The sequence below is a fragment of the Perognathus longimembris genome, chromosome 19, assembly GCF_023159225.1.
Source record: "Perognathus longimembris pacificus isolate PPM17 chromosome 19, ASM2315922v1, whole genome shotgun sequence".
Classification (NCBI taxonomy): Eukaryota; Metazoa; Chordata; class Mammalia; order Rodentia; family Heteromyidae; genus Perognathus; species Perognathus longimembris.
In genome coordinates, this window is record NC_063179.1 from 38,113,851 (window position 1) to 38,136,511 (window position 22,661).

A 22,661-nucleotide genomic window follows, 5' to 3' on the forward strand; every position below is an offset into this window, starting at 1 on the left:
CATATAAATCAATTTTGTGTCTGTATTTGTGCTAGCTAAGACTCGAATTTAGTCTTAAGCTCTGCCTTGGCTTTTTTGCTCACAGTTGGAACTCTTTATGACTTGAACCATACCTCCAGTTCTTGCTTTTAGCTGGTTGATAGGAGATAAGAATCTTTTGGATTTGTTGGCCTAGCCTGGCTCCACACCAAAATTTTTACATCTCAGCTTCCTGAATAGCTAGGATTATTGATGTGAGCCCCTGGTGCCTGCTTTTTTCCATATTATTAAGCTTAAATTGAAACTAGGAGATCATAACAAGTGCCAAAGATTTAGACTTATTTTGGTTTTATCCTTCCTTCCCTCCTTCCCTCCCTCCCTCCTTAGCTTCCTCCCTCCTTTCTTTTTTTGCAATGTTTTGAGTAGAATCTCTATATAACCCAAGCTGGCCTATAACTCTTTGTATAGTCCAAGATGACCTCAGTCTCAATCCTCCTGTCTCAGCCTTCCCAATGGTTGGGATTATAAACTTGATCTATCATGCTTGGCTTGGTTGTGTTATTCTTACATGTTTTGGTTTTGCAAATTTTATTATAGTTTTTATATCTTAAAAGTGTGAAAATAAAAATCTCATAGAAAGATCTTAGGTACTGATAAAAATGTTCACTTTTTAGAAAGACTTGTTTACTCATATCTCAACTCTATAATTAGGGTAGTTAGAAACAAAAAAAATTGAGTTTGTAATCCTAGGTATGTCAGCAACAGCTGAGTCTTTAAAAAACTGCTTGAATCTGAAAAGAATTTTTTTATTTGTCCTAATGTAAAACTATTCTTTTTAAATTTGTGAGGTATTAAATACTCTCGATTTTTAAATACTTGTAATGAAATTTTATTAGTATTCCTGGGTAGCTTATTTTGGCTCTTCTACATTTGTAACCAAATTATACTTTACATGCTAGAAAAGGTTTATGCCAGCCTAATTGGTTGCTGACATTTCTTAGCCTCACAGCTGCTGTGAATTCAGCTGTGAACTAGGAAACATATAATAGGATCCTGTTTTCAGAAACCAAAAAACAATTGTCACTGTGTAAAACTTGTTTTTGACAGCTCAATAAATACAGGAGCGGTTGCAAATTAAATAGGACTAATATCAATAATCATAATTAATTTTAAAGATCACAAAATACTAAAATATGGAATCCGTGTATTTGTGTTCCCCCCACCCCAACTGGGGCAAAGATGGCTTGAATTTAGGACATAAATGTTTTTAATCAGTTGATTTGTATTTTTTAAAAAAGAATAATTTGTCATATTATTTGTTAAAAGACATTAAAAAGTTGAGATATGAATTATTCCCTTTTATTTCTGCCATAACAAAAAGTACTGTAAAGATTTTTAGTGAACTAAATGTAAAATTACATAAAGCCTATGATTTCAAAATATATGCTATGTATATTTTTTGACTTAACAAATTAAAATATCTATAATTGACTTAGCAGATAACATTTTTTCTTCCTTTTTTTTTTTTTTTTTTTTCTTTTGCAGTTCTGGGGCTTGGACTCAGGGCCTGAGCACTGTCCCTGGCTTCTTTTTGCTCAAGGCTAGCACTCTGCCACTTGAGCCACAGCGCCACTTCTGGCCATTTTCTGTATATGTGGTGCTGGGGAGTTGAACTCAGGGCTTCATGTATACGAGGCAAACACCCTTGCCACTAGGCCACATCCCCAGCCCCAGTAGATTACATTTTTGTAAATGATTTTGACACCTAAATTGAGGATGAACTTTCTTTTCTATTTACCCGAACCACATGATGTCTTTTTAAGTTCCAGTGGCTGGAGTTTGACTTGGTGATTTTTATTCAGAGATTTACTGTGGTTTAAAATATGTAAAAGTTGATTCTAAGCAGAAACCTACGATGATTCTGTTTATAGACACTAAACAGGCATTTACCAATAAGCTATTCCCCAAAATGACATGTTGTGTCTAAAGATGCCTACTGGAAATCTATTGCCTTCATTTAAAATGAGGAAAAAAACTCAATCTATTAATCACTCAAAATTTCTGAATCAGTTTCAAAAAGTAAAACTGATAACCGAATCACTTACATAGGAGTAAAACATTATCATATTTAATCAACTAGTAATAAATAGGATCAGCTTATATTTAGTGAAAGTCCTTTGCCCATTACCAGCAATTTCTTCAATGTTTTCTTGAATGTTTTAGGAGTCACTCAACATTTAACAAAACAAGGGGCTAATCAGTATAAGAAACTGTGAAAGTACATTCAGGACAAGTACCTTGTCAGAAATGAGCTTGCTTTGAGTATGATTAGTCTGTTGCTAACCAAATACAGGAGATTGGATACTTTATTTATTTATTTATTTATTTTAAAGAGACTTGTTTAGCTCACATTTTGGAGTCTGCATGACTTTCCCCCTAGGGCCTCATGCTGCTCCACAGCAGGCAGAAAAATAGAAGGGCAAGTAGGCTCAGGAAAGCCACAAAAGCTTTAGCTTTGTGTCAACCTGCTGTAGCAATAGCTAAGTCATTTCCAACAGACTTAGTACCTACTCTTAAAAGGTGACACCCCCATGACCCAAACATCTACCAGGTATATACCTCTGGATGCTCAGCATTGAGGAATTAAGCCTCAATATGAGTGTGGAGAGTGGGAGGAGGACTAACTGTATCCAAATATCATAGCATTCTGCCCCTGGCCAATCAAAACTTGTCCTTGTAACATAGTCATTCTATCCCAATAGTCTCTAGCTCTGGTTCCTTTAAAATCAAAACAAGTTACTCCTAGGAGAGAAGATGGACCAGTCATAGGGTGAACATTCTTAAGGCTAGGAATCCATGAGGAGGAGTAACTTGCACAAAGCAAGTCCAAATCCAGTAGAGTAGATATTAAATCTTAAAAATCAAATAATAATACTTTACTTGCTTATGCTGCTTCCTGGACACATTAGACCAGGAGATGGGTCCCCATAGGCCTTAGGCAAACCAGTCTCCAGGTTTTGCTGGGTTCTGCTTATATGACAGTTTTCTTGGACTGGAGTTCCTTGAAAGTGACTGCAGCTTTCCTATTTGTATGCTGCTGGAGACCCTACTGTTCTTAGGGTCCTGGCAGGGGTCCCACTTCCAAGCTTTAGTACCATTGCCCTAGTGGAGAGCCTTAGTAGTTCTATCCCTGTGGCTGGGCTTTCAGGCATTTAAACAAATCTATGAAAACTGCTACTGTAGCTCCTGCATATACTATGAAGGCTTCTTGCCTGTGCCTTTGAGAATGATAGTCTGAGGTACATGGGGGACTACTGATGGGTGCTAAGAGCACATTGTTAAAATAGCTTTGGCAAACAGTTTGGCAAAACAGCCCAAACAGTTTGATCCCAATGAAGAGATAGCAGCATATTCCGTCTCTGAAGACTAACAAAAATACATATAAGATGCTGCTAAAGCAGTTCTTGGAGAAAATGTGGTTTTAATTGCTTATGAGAAAAAAAAAAGACGAGCGTTTGAGAGAATAGGGTAGGGTGGTGCACACATACTGCTCCTGGGAGGTGGAGACAGGAGGATTTGCAAGTTCAGGGCAGCATGTGTTTATATAGTCAGTTCCAGGATAATCTGAGCTACTTAACCACACTGTTTAAAAAAAGAGAAAGGAAGGAAGGGAGAAAGGGAGGAGGGGAAGGAAAGAAAGAAAGAAAAGAAATTCATCCTAAAAATTTAAGTGGACAATCCTCAGCAAAATATGCTAAAAATGAGTTGAAGGAAAAGAAAAATAAGAGCAGAATATTTAATAACATATTTTAAAAAGAAAACAAGTCTCATGAGATTGATCAAGGAAAAATGTTTTAAAAATTAGGGATGATAAAGTTAATATCACTGATGCCATAGGCATTATATAGATAACATGAACAATTTTATATTAAAAATGTAAAATTGATTTCTAGAAAATTATCAACACTCAATAGTAGAAAACTACAATATTTTATAATTACTAAGAAATTTCTTACATAATATTGTAAATTACAATTAAAAGCTCAAAATTAGAAAGGAAAAAAATCTGCCATTAAACCATTACTTTATAAAACTAGCACACCAAAATCTAAAGTTTGTCTTAAGAAAGGAAATTTGCTGGCCACTATCCAAATCAAAATATTCCATGCAGTTTTAAGCAGACTCTCAGCAGTTTGCTATTGTTAATTTGTTTGATTTGGAGAGTTTGACAAGCTGATTTTGAAAGGCCAAGAACTCTTTAAAGAACTATGAGGAAGGCCTTTTCTATCAGACATTACACTTAGTATAAGCAGTGCTTTAACTGTACTTTTTATTAAAGGACAAAGAAATAGATTCATGTATGCATATTTGAATTATAACAGAGGTTCTATTAAAGTTACATTGAAGTTACATAGGTGAAGAAGAGACTTTTCAGGAACTGACACTGAACATTTTGTTTTCTTAGAGAGGAAGAGGAAATGGGGTTATCAGGAACCAATACTTAAATGCTTAATGGATTTTGTAAAGACTTATACAAAAGAGTGTAATTAAAATATGTATTTAACAACTTTAAGTTAAGTTCATCAAAGACTCCATAAAGAATAAAAAAGTAGGGGGTGGAATGTGGCTTAGTGGTAGAGTGCTTGCCTAGCATGCATAAAGCCCTGGGTTCAATTCCTCAGCACCACATAAATGGAAAAGGCTGGAAGTGGCGCACTGTGGCTCAAGTGGTAGAATGTTAGCCTTGAGCAAAAAGAAGCTCAGGGACAGTGCTCAGACCCTGAGTTTAAGCCCCAGGACTGGCAAAAATAAAACAAAAAGAATAAAAAGGTCTGGTGCTGGTGGTGGCTCATTCCTGTAATCCTAGCTACTCAAGAGTCTGAGATCTGAGGGTCAAGGTTTCAAAGCCAGCCTTGGCAGGAAAGTCTGTCAGACTCTTATCTCCAATTAAGTACAGCCAAGGCCAGAAGTGGTGCTGTGACTCAAGTGGCAGAGTGCTAGCCTTGAGCAAAAAGAAGCCAGGAACAGTGCTCAGGCCCTGAGTCCAAGGCCCAGGACTGGCAAAAAAAAAGGTAGTCTACAGTTTTCAAAAAATATTTACAGTACACACATAAAAGATTAATAACAAGAATATTAGAAAATTTCTACAGAGAAATAGCAAGAAAATGACAGCACACAAAAGACCTGATTGGCTTATTAAAAACACAAAAATAGGCATGCCCTCATTAAATCAGAGAAATGAGAACCACAATGTGACATTCAGTCTGCTAAATACTAAATATGGTGGATATGAGGTAACTGCTAGTGGCATTATAAATCATTTCAAGTACTGCCACCATATGAAAAATGATACTGGAAAATTGTTGTTACATGTGTCTACAATCTATTCTGTATTTCTGTTTCTGTATGTTCAGAGAAATTCTTTGAACCAGTGTGCATGTATAAGTCACATTGCATGGTTTGGGTGTGTCTATGTGTGTGCTGGTGCTAATGCTTGAACTCAGGGCCTGGCGCTGTCCCTGAGCTTTTTTACTGAAGTGTAGCATGCTTCACTTGAGCTACTGGCTGTTTGGTGGTTTATTGAAGAGAAGATCCTCAGATCTCAGATTCTTGAGTAGCTAAGATTACAGTGTGAGCCACTGGGCAGCCGGCTGCACCATGGTTCTTAATGCAAAAGTTTCAAAATTAGTGAAAGAACTTGTCTACTTCTGCTTTTGTGATATGATCACATGTTTGAAGGTTCTTTGGGACCATGGTAAAGGGGTCGGGGAAAGGGCAATATCTTGGCATATTTATGTAGGAAAGAATATAGGCTACAATAGTGGAAATGAGATTATATACATACTATGTGTACAACAATAACATGTACCTTAGATGTCAGAAAATCAGTATTGCAAAAGAAACATCTCTTAAAGTGTCATTACTACATTTATATACAGTTTTTAAAATAAACCTGAGTTTAGAGTGATGTTGAAATGTCAGGGTAGCAGTCCCCTCTGGAGAGGGGACAGGAAAACAGATTTAGTTAGAGATGGCTGGGGGGGTGGGATAGGGTGGGAGGAAGGGTCAGCACAAGTGGCTTCTGAAGTATTGCTTTCTCTCAGCACAAGTGACTACTGAAGTATTGCTTTCTGCTGGGGTGGTGAGGTGCTGTAGTCTTCTCCAGAGGCAGGAAGATCCCTTATGTCTAAGAGTTCCAGGTTTGACTGGACAACTCAGCTCCACAAAGAGAAAAAAAAGTTTTTCTTTGTAACTTGCTTGGTGTTGGATATACCAGTGTTGGCATGTGCATGTGTGTGCGCGCGCGCGCATGTGTGAGTGTGCACACACACACAATGTGGAGTATATATAAATCACAGTGAAGTACATGGGAAGCCAGAGTGAAGATAGAACACAAGAATTTTCTTAAATGGGCTAGAGAAAGTAGATAGTATTGGAGGGCAACATGGAACTTTCCAATTCTGATTTGTTTTGAGCTATAGTTCTATCTGTTGTGGACTTGGAATGGACTTAACTCATGTGAGGCCTGCGCAAGCCCCAGCCTGAACTTTGTGGCTAGGGGCTGCTATCTGCCTCATAAAGTGAGAGGATGATTTATCTTTAGGGAAGACAAAAATTGTCTCTCCTTTGAAAAGCCTCCTTACATAGTTGGATTTGGAATTTGACAGAAGCAGAAGAGCAGGGATAAGAGGCCACATAAATCCGGATTTTTCACTTGAGATGGAGAAAAGACAAGAATTAATACCATAAAATTTAGAATTGGGCGTGGTTACCTCCCAGGAATTCACCACCATAAACTCATTCTGCTTTTTATGACTGTTATAAAAGGAACTTCCTTAATAAAAGAAAATAAAAAAATAGTTTATGGAGGTGTTATTTCCTTTCTCCTTGTTGCCTGTTTGATCTTTTCCCCTCTTAATATGAATTCAAACAACCTTCAGACATAAAATCATAACTATAATGTAGAAATAAGACAGTTTCTTTTGTAAATTTTGAAACTTTTGTTTCCTTAAAATATAGCATATCTTAATTCTTGGAAGAATCTCAAGGCTATAGATTCTCTTGAGGCTGTAGGTCTCAGTGCAAATGAGAAAAACCACTTTTGCTTGGAATGGGTTATAGGTGATGACTATGGCCAAGACACACAGAGGCTTATGGGGGAGACGAGGATGCAGGTACAGTGGGGCTTCGTTTGTGGCTGACAGAATTAAGGCTTTTCCCCACCAAGTTCTGCTTTCACATTTCTGGACCTCTAAATAAAAAAAATTGTCAATCCTTTCAGATCCAGTTCTTTTTAATAATAATTACTATAGATCCTCCCCCCTTACTATCCTGACTGAAATTCATACCTAATATCTACTTGGACAGGTCTATAACATAAGAGAAATAAAATGAAAAAGAAAATTCCTGTCCTGGGGCCTGAACCCAGGGCCTGGGCATCAGTCCTAAGCCTCTTTATGCTCAAGGCTAGCGCTCTATTACTTTGAGCCACCTTGCCAATTCTGGCTTCTTCTGAGTAGTTTATTGGAGAGAAGAATCTTGCAGGCCTTTCTGCCCAAACTGGCTTTGGAACTGCAATCCTCAGATTTCAGCTTCCTGAGTAGCAAGGATTACAGGTGTGAGCCACAAGCTTTGTTAATTTTAAAAATTATCACTGTAGTACTATCATTCTCCTTGTTAACCAGGTTTGAAATTTCTGTTTTACCATATCATAATTTTTTGCCCAGCAGTTTTGGACTCAGATTTGTTTTCTTGGTTCAAAGGTAGTTTGTCTATAAAGTATATAATTTAAATTTTTTTTTGTATTAGTGAAATACCATTTTCATGTAATTGTGTTCTATGGTTGACAGAGTCAAACTTTGACTTACAGTAACGAAAAGTTCTAATGGTTAGAACTATTTAATAGTATATAATTTTAGGCATTCTGTGTCACTGTACCACTTGTCATAGACAAATTTTCCTTTTCCATACTATGAGTTCCTAGACTTGACAAATAGCAAATTGATTTTACGACCCCATGGACAAAGTTTATGTCTTTATAAACTTAAGTTTTATTCCCACTTAGGCCGAATACACCAAGCAATGGTAACATCTTTAAATGAAGACAATGAAAGTGTAACTGTTGAATGGATAGAAAATGGAGATACAAAAGGCAAAGAGGTATGATGACTGGACTAAAATTTCTAGTTCCTCATTCTTATATTATGCATGTATTCTTTATCATTGTTTGAAAAAAATAACTCAAATGTAGTTCTTACAAATATTATTTGCATGTATCAGTCCTGTTACTTAAATGAAAATGTGCTGTTATTTTAATCCAGCTCACAAAATTTGAAAGTTGTAATAGTTTCATGTGTTTTTGTGAGCCATGGATACTAGAATTTCATATAATAAAGGGTAAGAAATGTTATTTTGAGAGAAATTGTTTAAATATATGTGAATTATCATTCTAAAATCTTAATTTTCAAAGTGCCATTTATAAGGTTGAAAGTACTTGGAAAGTATTTGCTGTTTATATTTATTTAAAAAATAGTTCTAAAAATAATATGGGTATATATTTTAACAGATTGACCTGGAAAGCATTTTTTCACTTAACCCTGACCTGGTACCTGATGAAGAAATTGAACCCAGTCCAGAAATACCTCCACCTCCAACATCCTCAGCAAAAGTAAACAAAATTGTAAAGGTTAGTGATGAAAATTTAGAGCAGAGATCAGTGTATGATCTGTAATCCCAGCTAAGGAAGCTGAAGCAGGAAGATTGAAAGTTTGAGACCAGCTTGACCTATATAAGACAGTAAAAGAAAATTTAGAAGATGTGTTTGTATGGGTCTAGAAGGTAGGGAATGGAGTGGTCTTGTTTGAAATTGGTAGGTGAATAATACATATTAAGTATTGAATAATTTGCTAAAGTTCTTCCATCTACACTCATGTAAATGCAAATTTTCATGGATTCAAGTTGTATGATTCCTAATTACCTAAGGACGTCTAAATTTCTTTGTCATGGAAATTTCTTGCCTAACTAGAATTCTTCCTGAAATAGAAGAAATAGAGGAGACTTCCAGGTGCCAGTAGCTCATGCTTATAAGTCCTAGTGACTCAGGAGACTGAGAACTGAGAATCTCAGTTCAAATTCAGCCCAATTAACCACCCAAAAAAGCAAGAAGTAAAGCTTTTGCTCAAGTGGTGGAGTGTCAGCTTTGAATGAAAAAGACATAGCATACAGATCAAAAGTTGAAGCCTCAGAAGCCCCTATACCAGTACACACAAAAAGAAAAACAATCATTTTCTTGTCCACATTTGCTGAATAAATATATATAATTGGATGAGAACGAATGTGACACGGCTTTTGTAGTTTATAAAAGCTTGGTATTTTGTAGAGAAGATGTACATAAATATCCATATATAATAGAGATGACAATATTAATAAAGTCTTCTACTTTGTAAATTATTCATATGAATGTAAGACTGAAAGTCTTTCAGTCCATATGACTTACATTGAGAGTCACAAGATGATGTACATAAATATCCATATGTAATAGAGATGACAATATTAACAAAGTCTTCTACTTTGTAAGTTATTCATATGAATGTAACACTGAAAGTCTTTCAGTCCATATGACTTACATTGAGAGTCACATTTGGAAGTCATAGATAGTTGCCACTTGTAATGGATTATTTCTCGTAGTGAGCTTCAAAACCTTGGAGACTTTGTAGTTTTATCTCCCTAACCTCCATTTTGAGTGAAACTCGGGTCCTGACATATGGCATACAGGCTTTCTGCACATAAATTACATCCCTAGCCCTGTCCTTCTTGGTATATCATTAGGAACTCCTGCTTTGCATTAAAGTCTCCTGAAGAATTTTTCTAAAGACTGACTTCTAGGCCTTGCTCCCATAGATTGAGTTTTGTTTTTTCACTGGAGGTTGTTGTGTCACTATCTTTTCAGTAATACTCATATGTTTGAAAATGTAGTCATGATTTAGTGTAACTGCATTACTTGATTTTTTTTTTTTTTTTTTTTTTTTTTGCCAGTCCTGGGCCTTGGACTCAGGGCCTGAGCACTGTCCCTGGCTTCTTTTTGCTCAAGGCTAGCACTCTGCCACTTGAGCCACAGCGCCCCTTCTGGCTTTTTCTATATATGTGGTGCTGAGGAATCGAACCCAGCCTCCATTACTTGATTTTTTTTTTTTTAAGTGAATTAAGTCTCCCCCTAACAGGACCTACAATTTGCTCAATTAATCTATTTTGTCCAAATCTTCGAAACTAAAAAATGAAACCTTTTTAATGTGTCAAAGTGTTTAGATACTTCATTTTAACACTTGGCCTCTACTCTGTCTAGAACTGCTATTTTATAATTACATTGTGATATTCAAAGATGGAACTAGTACCTAACCTCAAAATCCAAAGTACACTAAAATCTAAAAGTTTCTCAGCACCAACTTGTCACAAGTAGAAAATTCTGTAGCTGACCTTTTATGATAGGTTTTATCAAATTGCCTCTGTGAGTGTAGGATATAGCTCAGTGGCAAAGCCCTTACCTAGTATGCCTAAGGCTTGGATTCAAATCCTAGTGCTGGAAAAAAAGTTATGTTAAAGCTCATTTGATATATGAAACATAAATGGATTTGTATTTTCAACTCTGGTCCCATTCCACAGATATTTCATTATACAAATTTAGATATTTCAAAATTGGAAACACTTCTGGTCTCAAACGTTCCAGATAAGGGATAATTACTTATTCATTGTTTTGGCAGTGTAGCTCAACTAAAGTTATTACTTAACCTTTCTTTACCTCAGTTTCCATATGGCCGAAATGGGAAAAACAAGAATAGTGACTTCATGGGATTATATAAAAGTAAAATGGATTGATACATATATTTCCAGATAGCAATGCTTGCTCATTAATTCCTGAATATTGTTCTGGGAGTGCAGAGTTAATTGATAAATCACTTACAAGAACTTATATACTTATAACAGTAACTTGTTAGATTGCTTTATTGTTTTTCTCTATTTAGTTTTGTGTTGCTGTATTTCAAGCCAGTTTTTGGTTAATTAAAAGAATCTAAATGAGAATGGCCAAGAGACATATGAAAAAGTGCTCTACATCACTGGCCATAAAAGAAATGCAAATCAAAACAACATTGAGATTACCCAGTAAGAATGTCCTATATCAAGAAAACTAACAATAATAAATGTTGGAGGGGATGTGGCCAAAAGGGAACCCTACTTCATTGTTGGTGGGAATGTAAACTGGTTCAGCCACTCTGGCAAGCAGTATGGAGATTCCTCAGAAGGCTAAATATAGAACTCCCCTATGACCCAGCAGCCCCACTTTTAGGCATCTACCCAAAAGACCACAAACAAGAACACACTAAAGCCACCAGCACAACAATGTTCATTGCAGCACAATTTGTCATAGCTAAAATGTGGAGCCAACCCAGATGCCCCTCAGTAGACGAATGGATCAGGAAAATGTGGTACATGTACACAATGGAATTTTATGCCTCTATCAGAAAGAATGACATTGCCCCATTTGTAGGAAATGGAGGACTTGGAAAAAATTATGCTAAATGAAGTGAGCCAGACCCAAAGAAACATGGACTCTATGGTTTCCCTCATAGGTAATAATTAGCACAGGTTTAGGCTAGTCACAGCAGTGGATCACAAGAGCCTAATAGCTATGCCCTTATGAATGCATACGATGATGCTAAGTGAAATGAACTCCATGTTATGGAAACAAGAGTTATATCACTGTTGTAATCACTTTCAACATGCCATGTGAAACCGTAGCTTCTATTGTTGATGATCCTTTTGTATCCCCTTCCTGTGGTTGTACCTGCATTATCACTGTATCTTATCTGAGTACACTGGAAACTAAATACTGGTATTGGAACTAGGAAAGTGAAAGGGAATATCAAAATCGAGAGACACAGGATAAAAAGACAAATGACTACAAAAGCAAAACTTGCAAAACCATTTGGTGTAAATCAACTGAACAACTCATGGGGGGAGAGGGAAAGGGGAGGAGTGGGGGGGAATGAGGGAGGAGGTAACAAACAGTACAAGAAATGTACCCAAGGCCTAACGTATGAAACTGTAACCTCTCTGTACATCACTTTGACAATAAATAAGAAAAAAAAATCTGAAGTCATGAGATACACATGAAGAAAAAATACAGTAAATATTTTTTTCTTCTATAGAATCGACGGACTGTGGCCACAGTTAAGAATGATCCTCCTCCAAGAGATAATAGAGGTAAAGTAAAACTATATCACTTAATATTCCCTAAAGTTTTGAGTGCTGGTGCCAAGCTTCCATGTTCTCACTTGATGTTTTTCTCACGGCCAACACTTTACTACTTGGGCCAGACCTGTAGTTCACCATTGTTTTTCTGGTTAATTGGAAGCTAGCCCAGGCTGGCTTCAAACTGAAATACTTGGATCTTAGCCTCCTGAGTAGCTAGGGCTGTAGGTGTGAGCCACCAGCACCTGGTTTGCAAAATAATTATTCAAAATGTGTATTGATAGATAATTATAAACTTGTTGCAATAATTAATTTTTTAATTCATCTCACTTAGTTTTTGGTTTTGGTTTTCAGTCCTGGGGTCTGAACTCTGTCCTGGACCCTGTCCCTGCCTTTTACTCTAGGCTAGCGCTCTACCATTTTGAGCTACAGCCCTACTTCCGGTTTTCTGGTGGTTAATTGGAGATAAGAATCGCAAGGGCACTTTTCTCCCAAGGCTGCTTTCAAAATGCAATTCTCTAATCTCAGACTGCTACAGGTGTGAGCCATTGGCACCTGGCTTCATATTCTTTTCAATGTTATTAAAAATGAAGTTTAGTCTTATAGAAACTACTCAGGATTAATTTTATATTTAAAATTACATTAGAAGCTCAGTCTATACATACTACTTTGGAAACGTACCTGTGTAAGTTCATTGAGTAGAACTCATTAAATTTTATATTTTGTTTATACACATAATTGGAAAACTTTGCAAAAAGTGACATGTAACTATCAGATTTTTGAGGTATCTGTTCTTTTAATTTTATGTTTTGGATTTGAATTGTTTAAGTTTTTGCTTTTTACTTGCAGTGGTTGGTTCTGCACGTGCACGGCCTAGTCAGCTTCCTGAACAGTCTTCCTCTGCACAACAGAATGGTAGTGTTTCAGATATATCTCCAGTTCAAGCTGCAAAAAAGGAATTTGGACCCCCTTGTATGTAAATCACGTATCAAGGATTTAGTCATTTCAGGCATACATGTATTCTCTCTTGGTAATCCCTTTAAGTGTCCAATTACATTCTACTTTACCACTATGGAAAATTAAATTTTGTTCATAATGCACCTGCTAATTGAGATTTTTAATGTATATTTTTGAGAAAGCAAATTTTCAAAGCGAGATTCTAAGTGAGTTGTTTTGTCATTAAAATTCTGGCCCGGTGATAATTTATCAGATAGTACAGAAAAAACCAACAACCAACCCTTCCAATTTAAAAGATTTATGATTCTAAACCAAGAGATAACATGTATCGGTATGTTTGAGTCATTTTTCTTGACTCATTTGTAGAGTGTCCTGTTCCTTGTTTTTTAAAAGCAGCTCATACGTAAAGTTCATATAAGTGTTACAGACATGTTTGCTTTTTGTCACTGTACCTTTTTTTTTGTATGTGGTTAAATTATTCATACAACTTTGTGTATGAGTACAATACTCTAAAAAGACAAGTATATTTCTTGAACAGCTTATCTTTCTTCTTTCAGCCCGTAGAAAATCTAACTGTGTGAAAGAAGTAGAAAAATTACAAGAAAAACGTGAAAAACGGAGACTACAACAGCAAGAACTTAGAGAAAAAAGAGCCCAGGTTTGTAATATCAAAGTGTTTACTTTCCAACCAAAAATTTTATTATTATTATATTCTTTGCAATACTGTGTTTGAATCAGGGCTGGTGTTTCCTAACCAGAACTTGTACTACTGAGCTATGCTACATTCCCTGCCCACCCCCCCCCCCCCACCTTTTTTTTTTTCTGGTCCTTGAACTCTAGGCTTGGGCATGATCCCTAAGTCCTTTATTGCTCAATGTTAGTGCTCTCGCCCTGATTTTTGCTGCTTATTTTTGAGATAGGGTCTGGGTTTCCTGCCTGGATTCTGGATGGTACTCATCTATATTACTAGGCTTCCGGGTAGTTAGGTAAACAGGTGTGTCCCATCATGTTCAGCTCTTCATAGAAAGAGTTTGGTGGACTTTTTTGCCTGGACTGGCCTCAAACTTCTCTGTCTTCTATATAGTTAGGATTATAGCTATGAACCATTAACACTTGGCTCCAACTCATGATTCTTAAGACTACGTCTTTGAAAGCTATTGTGAAAAAATACAATGGAGAAGCGTCACTCATTTCATAAATCTAAAGAGTTACTTAAATTCGCTGGGCACTGGTAGTTCATACCTGCACTCCTAATTACACAGGAGGCTGAAATTCAGAGGATCTTGGTTTAAAATCATACCAGGCAGAAGAGGCCACAAGATTCTATCTCCAGAATAATTAGCAAAAAAGTCCAGGCTAGAAGTGTGGCTCAAGAGGCAGTCTGCCAGTTTAGCAAGCAGTCTAAAGAAAAGCAGGAATCCCTGAGTATAAACTCTAGTAGATGAAAGAAAGAAAACAACAAAAAAAATTCTTCAGTTAATATTGTAGAATAACAAAGTCTTCAAAATGGGGCTGGGAATATGGCCTAGCGGTAAAGTGCTCACCTTGTATACATGAAGCCCTGGGTTCAATTCCTCAGCACCATATATATAGAAAAAGCCATGAAAGGGCACTGTGGCTCAAGTGGTAGAGTGCTAGCCTTGAGCAAAAAGAAACCAGGAACGGTGCTTAGGCCCTGAGTTCAAGCCCCCAGGACTAGCAAAAAGAAACTCAAAGTCTTCAAAATATGTTGCCATAACATTTTTATTTCATGTATTTTCCATGTTTTTTTAACATATTAACCGTAGAGCTTTTTGATTTTTGAAAAATAGGCTATTGTAGATAGAGTTCTCAACATTTACTCTTAGTAACCCTCCCCCCCCCCCCCCCCCCAGTCCTGGGCCTTGGACTCAGGGCCTGAGCACTGTCCTTAGCTTCTTTGTGCTCAAGGCTAGCACTCTACCATTTGAGCCACAGTGCCACTTCTGGCCTTTACTATATATGTGGTGCTGAGGAATCGAACCCAGGGCTTCATGTATACGAGGCAAGCACTTTTGCTAGTAGGCCGTGTTCCCAGCTCCTCTTAGTAACCTTTTGATAAGTTCTAAAAATACATTTTGAAAAATACCCTGAGTGGTACACAAATTTTTTTCTATAAAGTTTTGTTTTCCATGTGTAATTTCATCATGGCATAGTAAAAAGGAAGGAAATTCTTTGTGTTTTGATTTATATTGAAGTAACAGTTTTTATTATGTCCCTCTCATTCCCTTCAGATGGTAGCAAAGCTATTTGATAAGAATAGGAAACTGTTTTTGTTTTTTTACTAGGTTTTCATAATTGGAAATGTTGTTATTTTATCTGTAATTCTCCCATTGTGCTTGTATCTATTTTAATTTCAGAACTTGTTTTTTGTATACTAAAACATGGGGTTGCTTATTTAGTATATGCAAATACCTATAATCTTTTACACTACCATTTTATACTTGTGTTGTGGAACTGAGGATCGAGGATCCAATATAATATTCAACATAAATAGATAAGCTCTTGTCTAAAGTCACCTGAGGTTATCTAGTAGAGTTTTGAAATAAATAATAATCAAAATAGATACTGATACTGGTATAGATGCCGCCTGGTGTTTCCTTGGGGTAGTTGATAATATTTAAACATCTTTATAATCTCTTAATCTCATCATACTTTCTGCTTCTCAGTTGACATAGTTGGTATTATTTCCTAGAAGGTTTATTGAAAAATTTCAGTTACATTTAATATTTTCATTTAAAACAAATCTGAATATGATTCATAAAAACATCTGACTTCTTAAAATGTTGAATAATTTATTGTTCATGGCTCGGAGAGTGTGCTGATTATTATTGTTTATTTCTAATTTAATCTGACTTTGTTAATTTTAGAGTGTAAAAGTAACTTGAATATTTGAAAAAAGGAAAAGTAATGTTGACTTTTAATTCCTTTAAGTTCTATGTTTTATTGACATGTAGCTATCTTGCCATGCCTTAGGATTTTGTTTTGGCTTTTGTGATTCTATTGAGTCAACAAAAATAGAAAGTAAATATAAATGAATCCATATTTTGATTTGCTAAAATACTAAGTACTTAAAGAGTAATTTGAGGGGGCTGGGGATATGGCCTAGTGGCTAGAGTGCTTGCCTCGTATACATGAAGCCCTGGGTTTGATTCCCCAGCACCACATATATAGAAAACGGCCAGAAGTGGCGCTGTGGCTCAAGTGGCAGAGTACTAGCCTTGAGCAAAAAGAAGCCAGGGACAGTGCTCAGGCCCTGAGTCCAAGCCCCAGGACTGCCAAAAAAAAAAAAAAGAGTAATTTGAATCTAGATCGCATCTTCTACAATTTCAACTTCTCTAGAATTCTTTTCCAGTCTTTCACATAAGTGCTGCTTCTCTCTTGCTCTTATTTTCTGAGATAAAGCATATGTATAATAGGTGATGTTTTAAATAAAAGATAGTTCTTTTGAGGAATTTTTGTAATTAGCAAGATACGTGTAAACTAATTACATTTTTAATTTGTCAGTAATTGTGAATACATTAAACCTGAGCTTTGAAACTGTCACACTTTCAATTTGAGTTTGGTTTGGCAAATGACACAATTATAGTTGAATTGCAATTGCAACATAAATACAGCATGTAGTTTTATAACTGGTAAATTTTCTTTGTTTTCTGTTAGGATGTTGATGCTACAAACCCGAATTATGAAATTATGTGTATGATCAGAGACTTTAGAGGAAGTTTGGATTATAGACCATTAACGACTGCAGATCCAGTAAGATTCTTTGTAAACTATTGTATTGGCACTACTTACTTATACTGTAAATAAAAATATGTTGTCTGCTAAATTCATTTTGCATTTAGCTGTATATGATTTTTCTTTCTTTATGAGGGCTCATTTAAGAAGAAAATCAAATCATCTTGTATACTCATCTCCCATAATTTCAAATACTGGAAATACTGCCCAGGGAGATACCCTTTTTACCATGCAAAGCTTTCCTGTTTTGGGAAGGACAGAGAGCAGTTAATAGTGTGATCTAAGAAGGCTCAGTTTCATTTCCAGTTGCCACAAAGCTCATTTCCTCTTTGGCTTTAGCTAGTGATCCAACTCCAATTTTTTACTCATCTTTATTTTAAAATAAATTTATTATTCTGGCTTTAGCAAAGTGATGGTTCTTGAAGGCTGCAGTAGACCAGAAATTGAAAAAGGAGATTTTGGGTTGGATGCTGGTGGTTCATGCCAGTGATCCTAGCTACTCAGAAGACTGAGAACTGAGAGCTAAGGATCAAAATTCAAAGCTTGACTAGGCAGAATGGTCCATACTACTTATTTCCAACTAATGAGCAAAAAAAGCCAGAGATGGAGCTGTGGCTCAAATAGTAGAGCACCAGCCTCAAGCAAAAAGGTTATTAGTAGTTCCAGTACTGGGACTAATAACAAAAAATGGAAAGAGAATTAGTTACACAGCAAATGCTTTGAGAATAATTTAATCCATATGACCTAACGTTTACAAAATGTGTTGGCTACAAAGTACATTTGTGTTAGGTTTATTATATAGGATATGGTAGAATTTAATGAACCTGGTAATAGTAAGTAAAATTTTTTGGCTTTTGATTTTAGCTTCACAGTACCATTTTTATTTCAAGAAGGTTGCATGGAGAATATAACGTTTATGGAAAAATATTTATGCATAATAATTGCCATGGTCTAGAGGAGTAGTATAAGGGGCAGAATGCCAGATATGAATGCAAACGCTGAACAAAATCATGGAGCCTTTAGTTCAAGCCCCAGTACTGACACACACACACTTACCCATTAATTTAAAAAATTGTCTATTTTGCTCTGACCTGAGAGTTCTGGATTCTACCTATAATAATTTCTGCCAACAACATTCCTGATAATCAACCTGAATATATATAACACTTTCTAGAATAGAAAGTTTAAAATTTTTTGTATATTACATAGCATTTCAAGTACTATAGTACCACTACAAAAATTGTTTTCTAATGTAATTATTTCCCAAGGCAATGGTTTACCAAAGCCAAAATTAGCATGTTTCTATTACACTCTAGAAATAATTGTGTCTGACACCTTTAAAATGTGTTCAAAGCTAATTTATTTCTTAAGCTTAAATGTCATACTTGTTTTATGCATAATTTTTTAGAAACTGAAGAAGTATTTCTTTTTTACATACTACTGATAATCACTGAAGTAAAATATTTTTTATTCCTAGATTGATGAACATAGAATATGTGTTTGTGTAAGAAAACGACCACTCAATAAAAAAGGTATAATGCTTAATAAGCTCTATAAAAAGTTGAAGGACAGCAAGTTGGCCCAGACCAACACTTAGAATAGTGAGGCTGCTTTTCAGGTTTTGTGCCAGTCTGGGCTATGTCATGAGACCTTGTCTTTCTTTTTTTTTTTTGGCCAGTCCTGGGCCTTGAACTCAAGGCCTGAGCACTGTCTGTCCCTGGCTTCCTTTTGCTCAAGGCTAGCACTCTGCACTTGAGCCTGAGCACTGTCCCTGGCTTCCTTTTGCTCAAGGCTAGCACTCTGCCACTTGAGCCACAGCACCACTTCTGGCCGTTTTCTCTATATGTGGTGCTGGGGAATTGAACCCAGGGCCTCATGTATACGAGGCAAGCTCTCTTGCCACTAGGCCATGTCCCCAGCCCATGAGACCTTGTCTTAAAAAACAAAAAAACAGTTGAAAAGTCATGTAATTAGTAATGTATTTTGATAACTACATAAATCACATTGGCTTAGAAACGTAAATGTTAACCATTTCCTTTAATTTGTGCATTAACTTAGGTAGATTTCTATGGGTAGACCTGTTGAATTGTTACTGTTCTTTAAAGCGTTGCCATTTTTTATTCTTGTTTCACAGAAACAAATCTTGCTTATTTTACTTTTTAGTTGACATAGTTTGCTTAATTGAATGGGCATGTTTATGATCTATTTTCTTTATAGGTCTTCTTTGATCTAAATTCTTAATAAGATTAATTTTGTACATTGAAATGCTGTGAAAAAAATACGGGGTACTGATTTTCATTTGTTCTTTTAGAAACTCAAATGAAAGATCTTGATGTGATCACAATCCCTAGTAAAGATGTTGTGATGGTACATGAACCTAAACAAAAAGTAGATTTAACAAGGTACTTAGAAAACCAAACATTTCGTTTTGATTACGCCTTTGATGACTCAGCTCCTAATGAGATGGTTTACAGGTAGGCAATTTGTTCTAAATTAGAGTGTTTTTAAACTGTGTGTTCATTACCTTTGTACTTATTTCTACTTTCCAGAAATGTAATATGTTCTTTTTTTGTTCTGAGTTTAAGAAAAATGTGATAAATTAAAAAATAAGTATTAGTATTGCTCTCAAAGTTTTCAGTGTCAGTTAATAATTAACATGTTTCACAGACATGGATAAGAAATTCCTGGAAAATGCTAATGTCGTAATCTATAGTCCTGGGATGTAATGCAAAACATGTAAATTTTTAGATTATCATCTTTAAGCTGAGTATAGTTTTAATACTTGATAATCCTGTATTTATGTCTTCAGTTTACACAATTTAAGCAGTCATGTGTTAAAAATGTAGACATTGCAAACTTTTGTCAGTGTTTGATTTTCATAGATCACTTTCTACAAACAATCATTTCTGCTTTTTAAATTTCCTTTTATATTTTTTCACATGGCACTAAGGATCAAACCAAAGGCCTTAGATTTGGTAGGCAAGCACCTGCTAATTTTGCATTGATTACAGCACATATTGCTGTTCTGTTTTGAATAGAGGTGAATTTGCAATTACTTGAATGTTATATTTTATTAGTCTTTTATTTTGTAAACCTGCCTACAAACAGAAGTTTAAAATTAATAAGAATTATGTTAAAACAAAATGTGAAGGCCAGAATCAATGATTTTTAGCAAGTAATCAGAGTGTCCTATAAATAAAAAGAATACAATTGAAGAATAACTGAATGCTAGAGATACTGTGAGGAGCATTTTTAAAGGGAATTACAAATTTATTATTATTACTATTATTTTGCTGCCAGTCTTGGGACTTGAACACTGGGCCTGGGTGCTCTCCCTCAGCTTTTTTTTTGTGTGTGTGTGTGCTCAAGGCTTTACCACTTTAGCTACAGCTCTACTTCCAGCTTTGTGTGGTTAGTTGGAAATAGGAGTATCATGACTTTCCTGCCTAGGCCAGATTTGAATCATGATCCTCAGATCTCAGTCTCCTGAGTAGCTAGGATTACAGTACAGGTGTGAGCCACTGGTGTCTGGCATATAAATTGTACTTTTTTTTAGCATTCTGCAAACAATTCTTTTCTCTTCCTCTATTACTCCCTTCTATTCCATTCTCACTAAAGTATGTCTATTTGACCTCTACAATAATTAACCTATCGGGCTGGGAATATGGCCTAGTGGCAAGAGTGCTTGCCTCGTATACATGAGGTCCTGGGATCAATTCCTCAGCACCATATACACAGAAAATGGCCAGAAGTGGCGCTGTGGCTCAAGTGGCAGAGTGCTAGCCTTGAGCAAAAAAGAAGCCAGGGACAGTGCTCAGGCCCTGAGTTCATGGCCCAGGACTGGCCAAAAAAATAAAAATTAAAATTAATCTATCATGCTTAATGTTTATGAATTTAGGAAGCCTGCATTGCAGGGGGAGGGGGCTACTCATTTCGCATGTTGATGATTCCTAATACTGCTAACTTTCCTGTACTTTTTGTTGTGTTCCTTCTCCAATTTTATATTAAAATTCTACAGAATTTGGTGTTCCACTTGTAGATTTGTTTTCTAGCTTCCTCTGTAGTACTCTGCTTAATGAAGGAGTATTTCTACCTTTTCCCAATATTTTTTTTTTTGTACTGGTAATTGGGCAAGGACTAAAATCTTGCACTCTAACACTTGAGACTCACAGCTCCACTGAAGTTCAGCGTTTTTCTAGTTAATGGGAGGTAAGAGTCTTACTGACCTATCCTTTCCAGGCTGGCTTTGAACTGTGATCCCCAGATCTGAGCCTCCTTACACTGGTACCTTGCTTCCACATTTTTATTTGAATTCTAACAGTGGAATTTTACCAGTATGTTTGAGAAATAACAAGTTACAATTCTAAGTTACAATATTTTGGCATTCATTTTTTGAATATGGTCCCTCAGCTCAGAACTCACTGTCCTTCAGGTTTAATTTTTGTTTCCTTTTTTCCCAAGTATAATTTATTCATCCACATTCAAGGTAATTGGTGTTTTTCTACTTACTTAAAAGGTCTAAAGAGAATATTTTTACGGGTTTTATCCCCTTTATTCTTCTCTATTTAGATTACCATACTTTTGATGCTATTTCTGGCGATGTTATTTTCTTTTGATTTGTTTGTCTTACCTTCATTATTACTATGACAATTCTTTTTTAGGAAATTATTATTTGAAATTATTGAAATAATTTTTAGGTATTCAAAAATAATTATTTAAAAATGTCCTTTTGTCTTGTATGTAAGTTTATCTGTTTTGGGTAAGAAGCACAGAAATTGTAGGACAAAGGATGAACAAAAGGAGCAGTGAACTAGACACTGTGTTGGAAATGAACCATACAGCTTGTGGGGGAGGGTGTTTAGAAGGAGAAAATGAGGGAAGTGGTGACATTGTTCAAAAAGAAATGTATTCATTGCCTTATGTAATTGTAACCCTTCTGTACACCACCTTTACAATAACTAAAAAAACAATTTGTTTAAAGTCTTGCTGTTTGCTTTATTAATAAAATATACTTTGTTCTATTTGGTATTACTTTTGTTACTTGCTTAACAAATATTTATGACAACCACATTTTATTTTTAAGGTTTACCGCTAGGCCATTAGTGGAAACTATATTTGAAAGAGGAATGGCTACATGCTTTGCCTATGGGCAGACTGGAAGTGGAAAAACGCATGTAAGTAATTACATCCTGGTATCTTGGTATGATGCCCCACTTCTTTTCCCTATGAAATTCTTAAGACCTAAATTCTTAAGAGTGATTCCTGCATAATGTCTTTTTTTTCCCCTTTCTCAAATGTAGACTATGGGTGGTGACTTTTCAGGAAAGAATCAGGATTGTTCTAAAGGAATTTATGCATTAGCAGGTAAGCATCCTTTGCACGTAATTTTTAGTATTGTTGGGTTAATCAGTGGTTTTGAAATAAAGCTTTAAAATACTATATAGCTAGATATAGTGTATATTCCATTAGTATGTTATCAGATTATTTAAAAGAGAACTGTAAAGTTGATGACAATAATTTTTATTATACTTGGGTTACATTATTATTAAGCCAGTATAAATTATTGAATAGCTACATTGTAAAAAGCTTCTGTGGCTCATGTCTGTGTAATCCTGGTTACACAGGAGGCTGAGATCTGAGGATCATGGTTTGAAGCCAGCCTGGGCAGGCAAGTTCTTGAAAAAGCCGGAAGCTACACTATGGTTCAATTGGGTAGGGTGTTA

At 35.8% G+C, this 22,661-nt stretch overlaps 1 protein-coding gene across 4 annotated transcripts in view; it reads left to right on the plus strand.

Annotated features, from left to right (window-relative positions):
* Nucleotides 1-22,661, plus strand: part of Kif2a (kinesin family member 2A) — a 57,346-nt gene that overhangs the window by 16,609 nt on the left and 18,076 nt on the right. For 2 of the 4 annotated variants that reach the window (XM_048368439.1, XM_048368437.1), the window contains exons 2-11: nt 8,045-8,139; nt 8,546-8,665; nt 12,183-12,237; nt 13,075-13,197; nt 13,740-13,840; nt 16,861-16,956; nt 18,416-18,470; nt 19,250-19,412; nt 22,022-22,112; nt 22,239-22,302. In XM_048368439.1, coding sequence (XP_048224396.1) covers nt 8,045-8,139; nt 8,546-8,665; nt 12,183-12,237; nt 13,075-13,197; nt 13,740-13,840; nt 16,861-16,956; nt 18,416-18,470; nt 19,250-19,412; nt 22,022-22,112; nt 22,239-22,302 — 963 coding nt within the window. The remainder of the gene's footprint in view (nt 1-8,044; nt 8,140-8,545; nt 8,666-12,182; nt 12,238-13,074; nt 13,198-13,739; nt 13,841-16,860; nt 16,957-18,415; nt 18,471-19,249; nt 19,413-22,021; nt 22,113-22,238; nt 22,303-22,661) is intronic. The other 2 variants (XM_048368440.1, XM_048368438.1) reach the window with 1 other exon arrangement.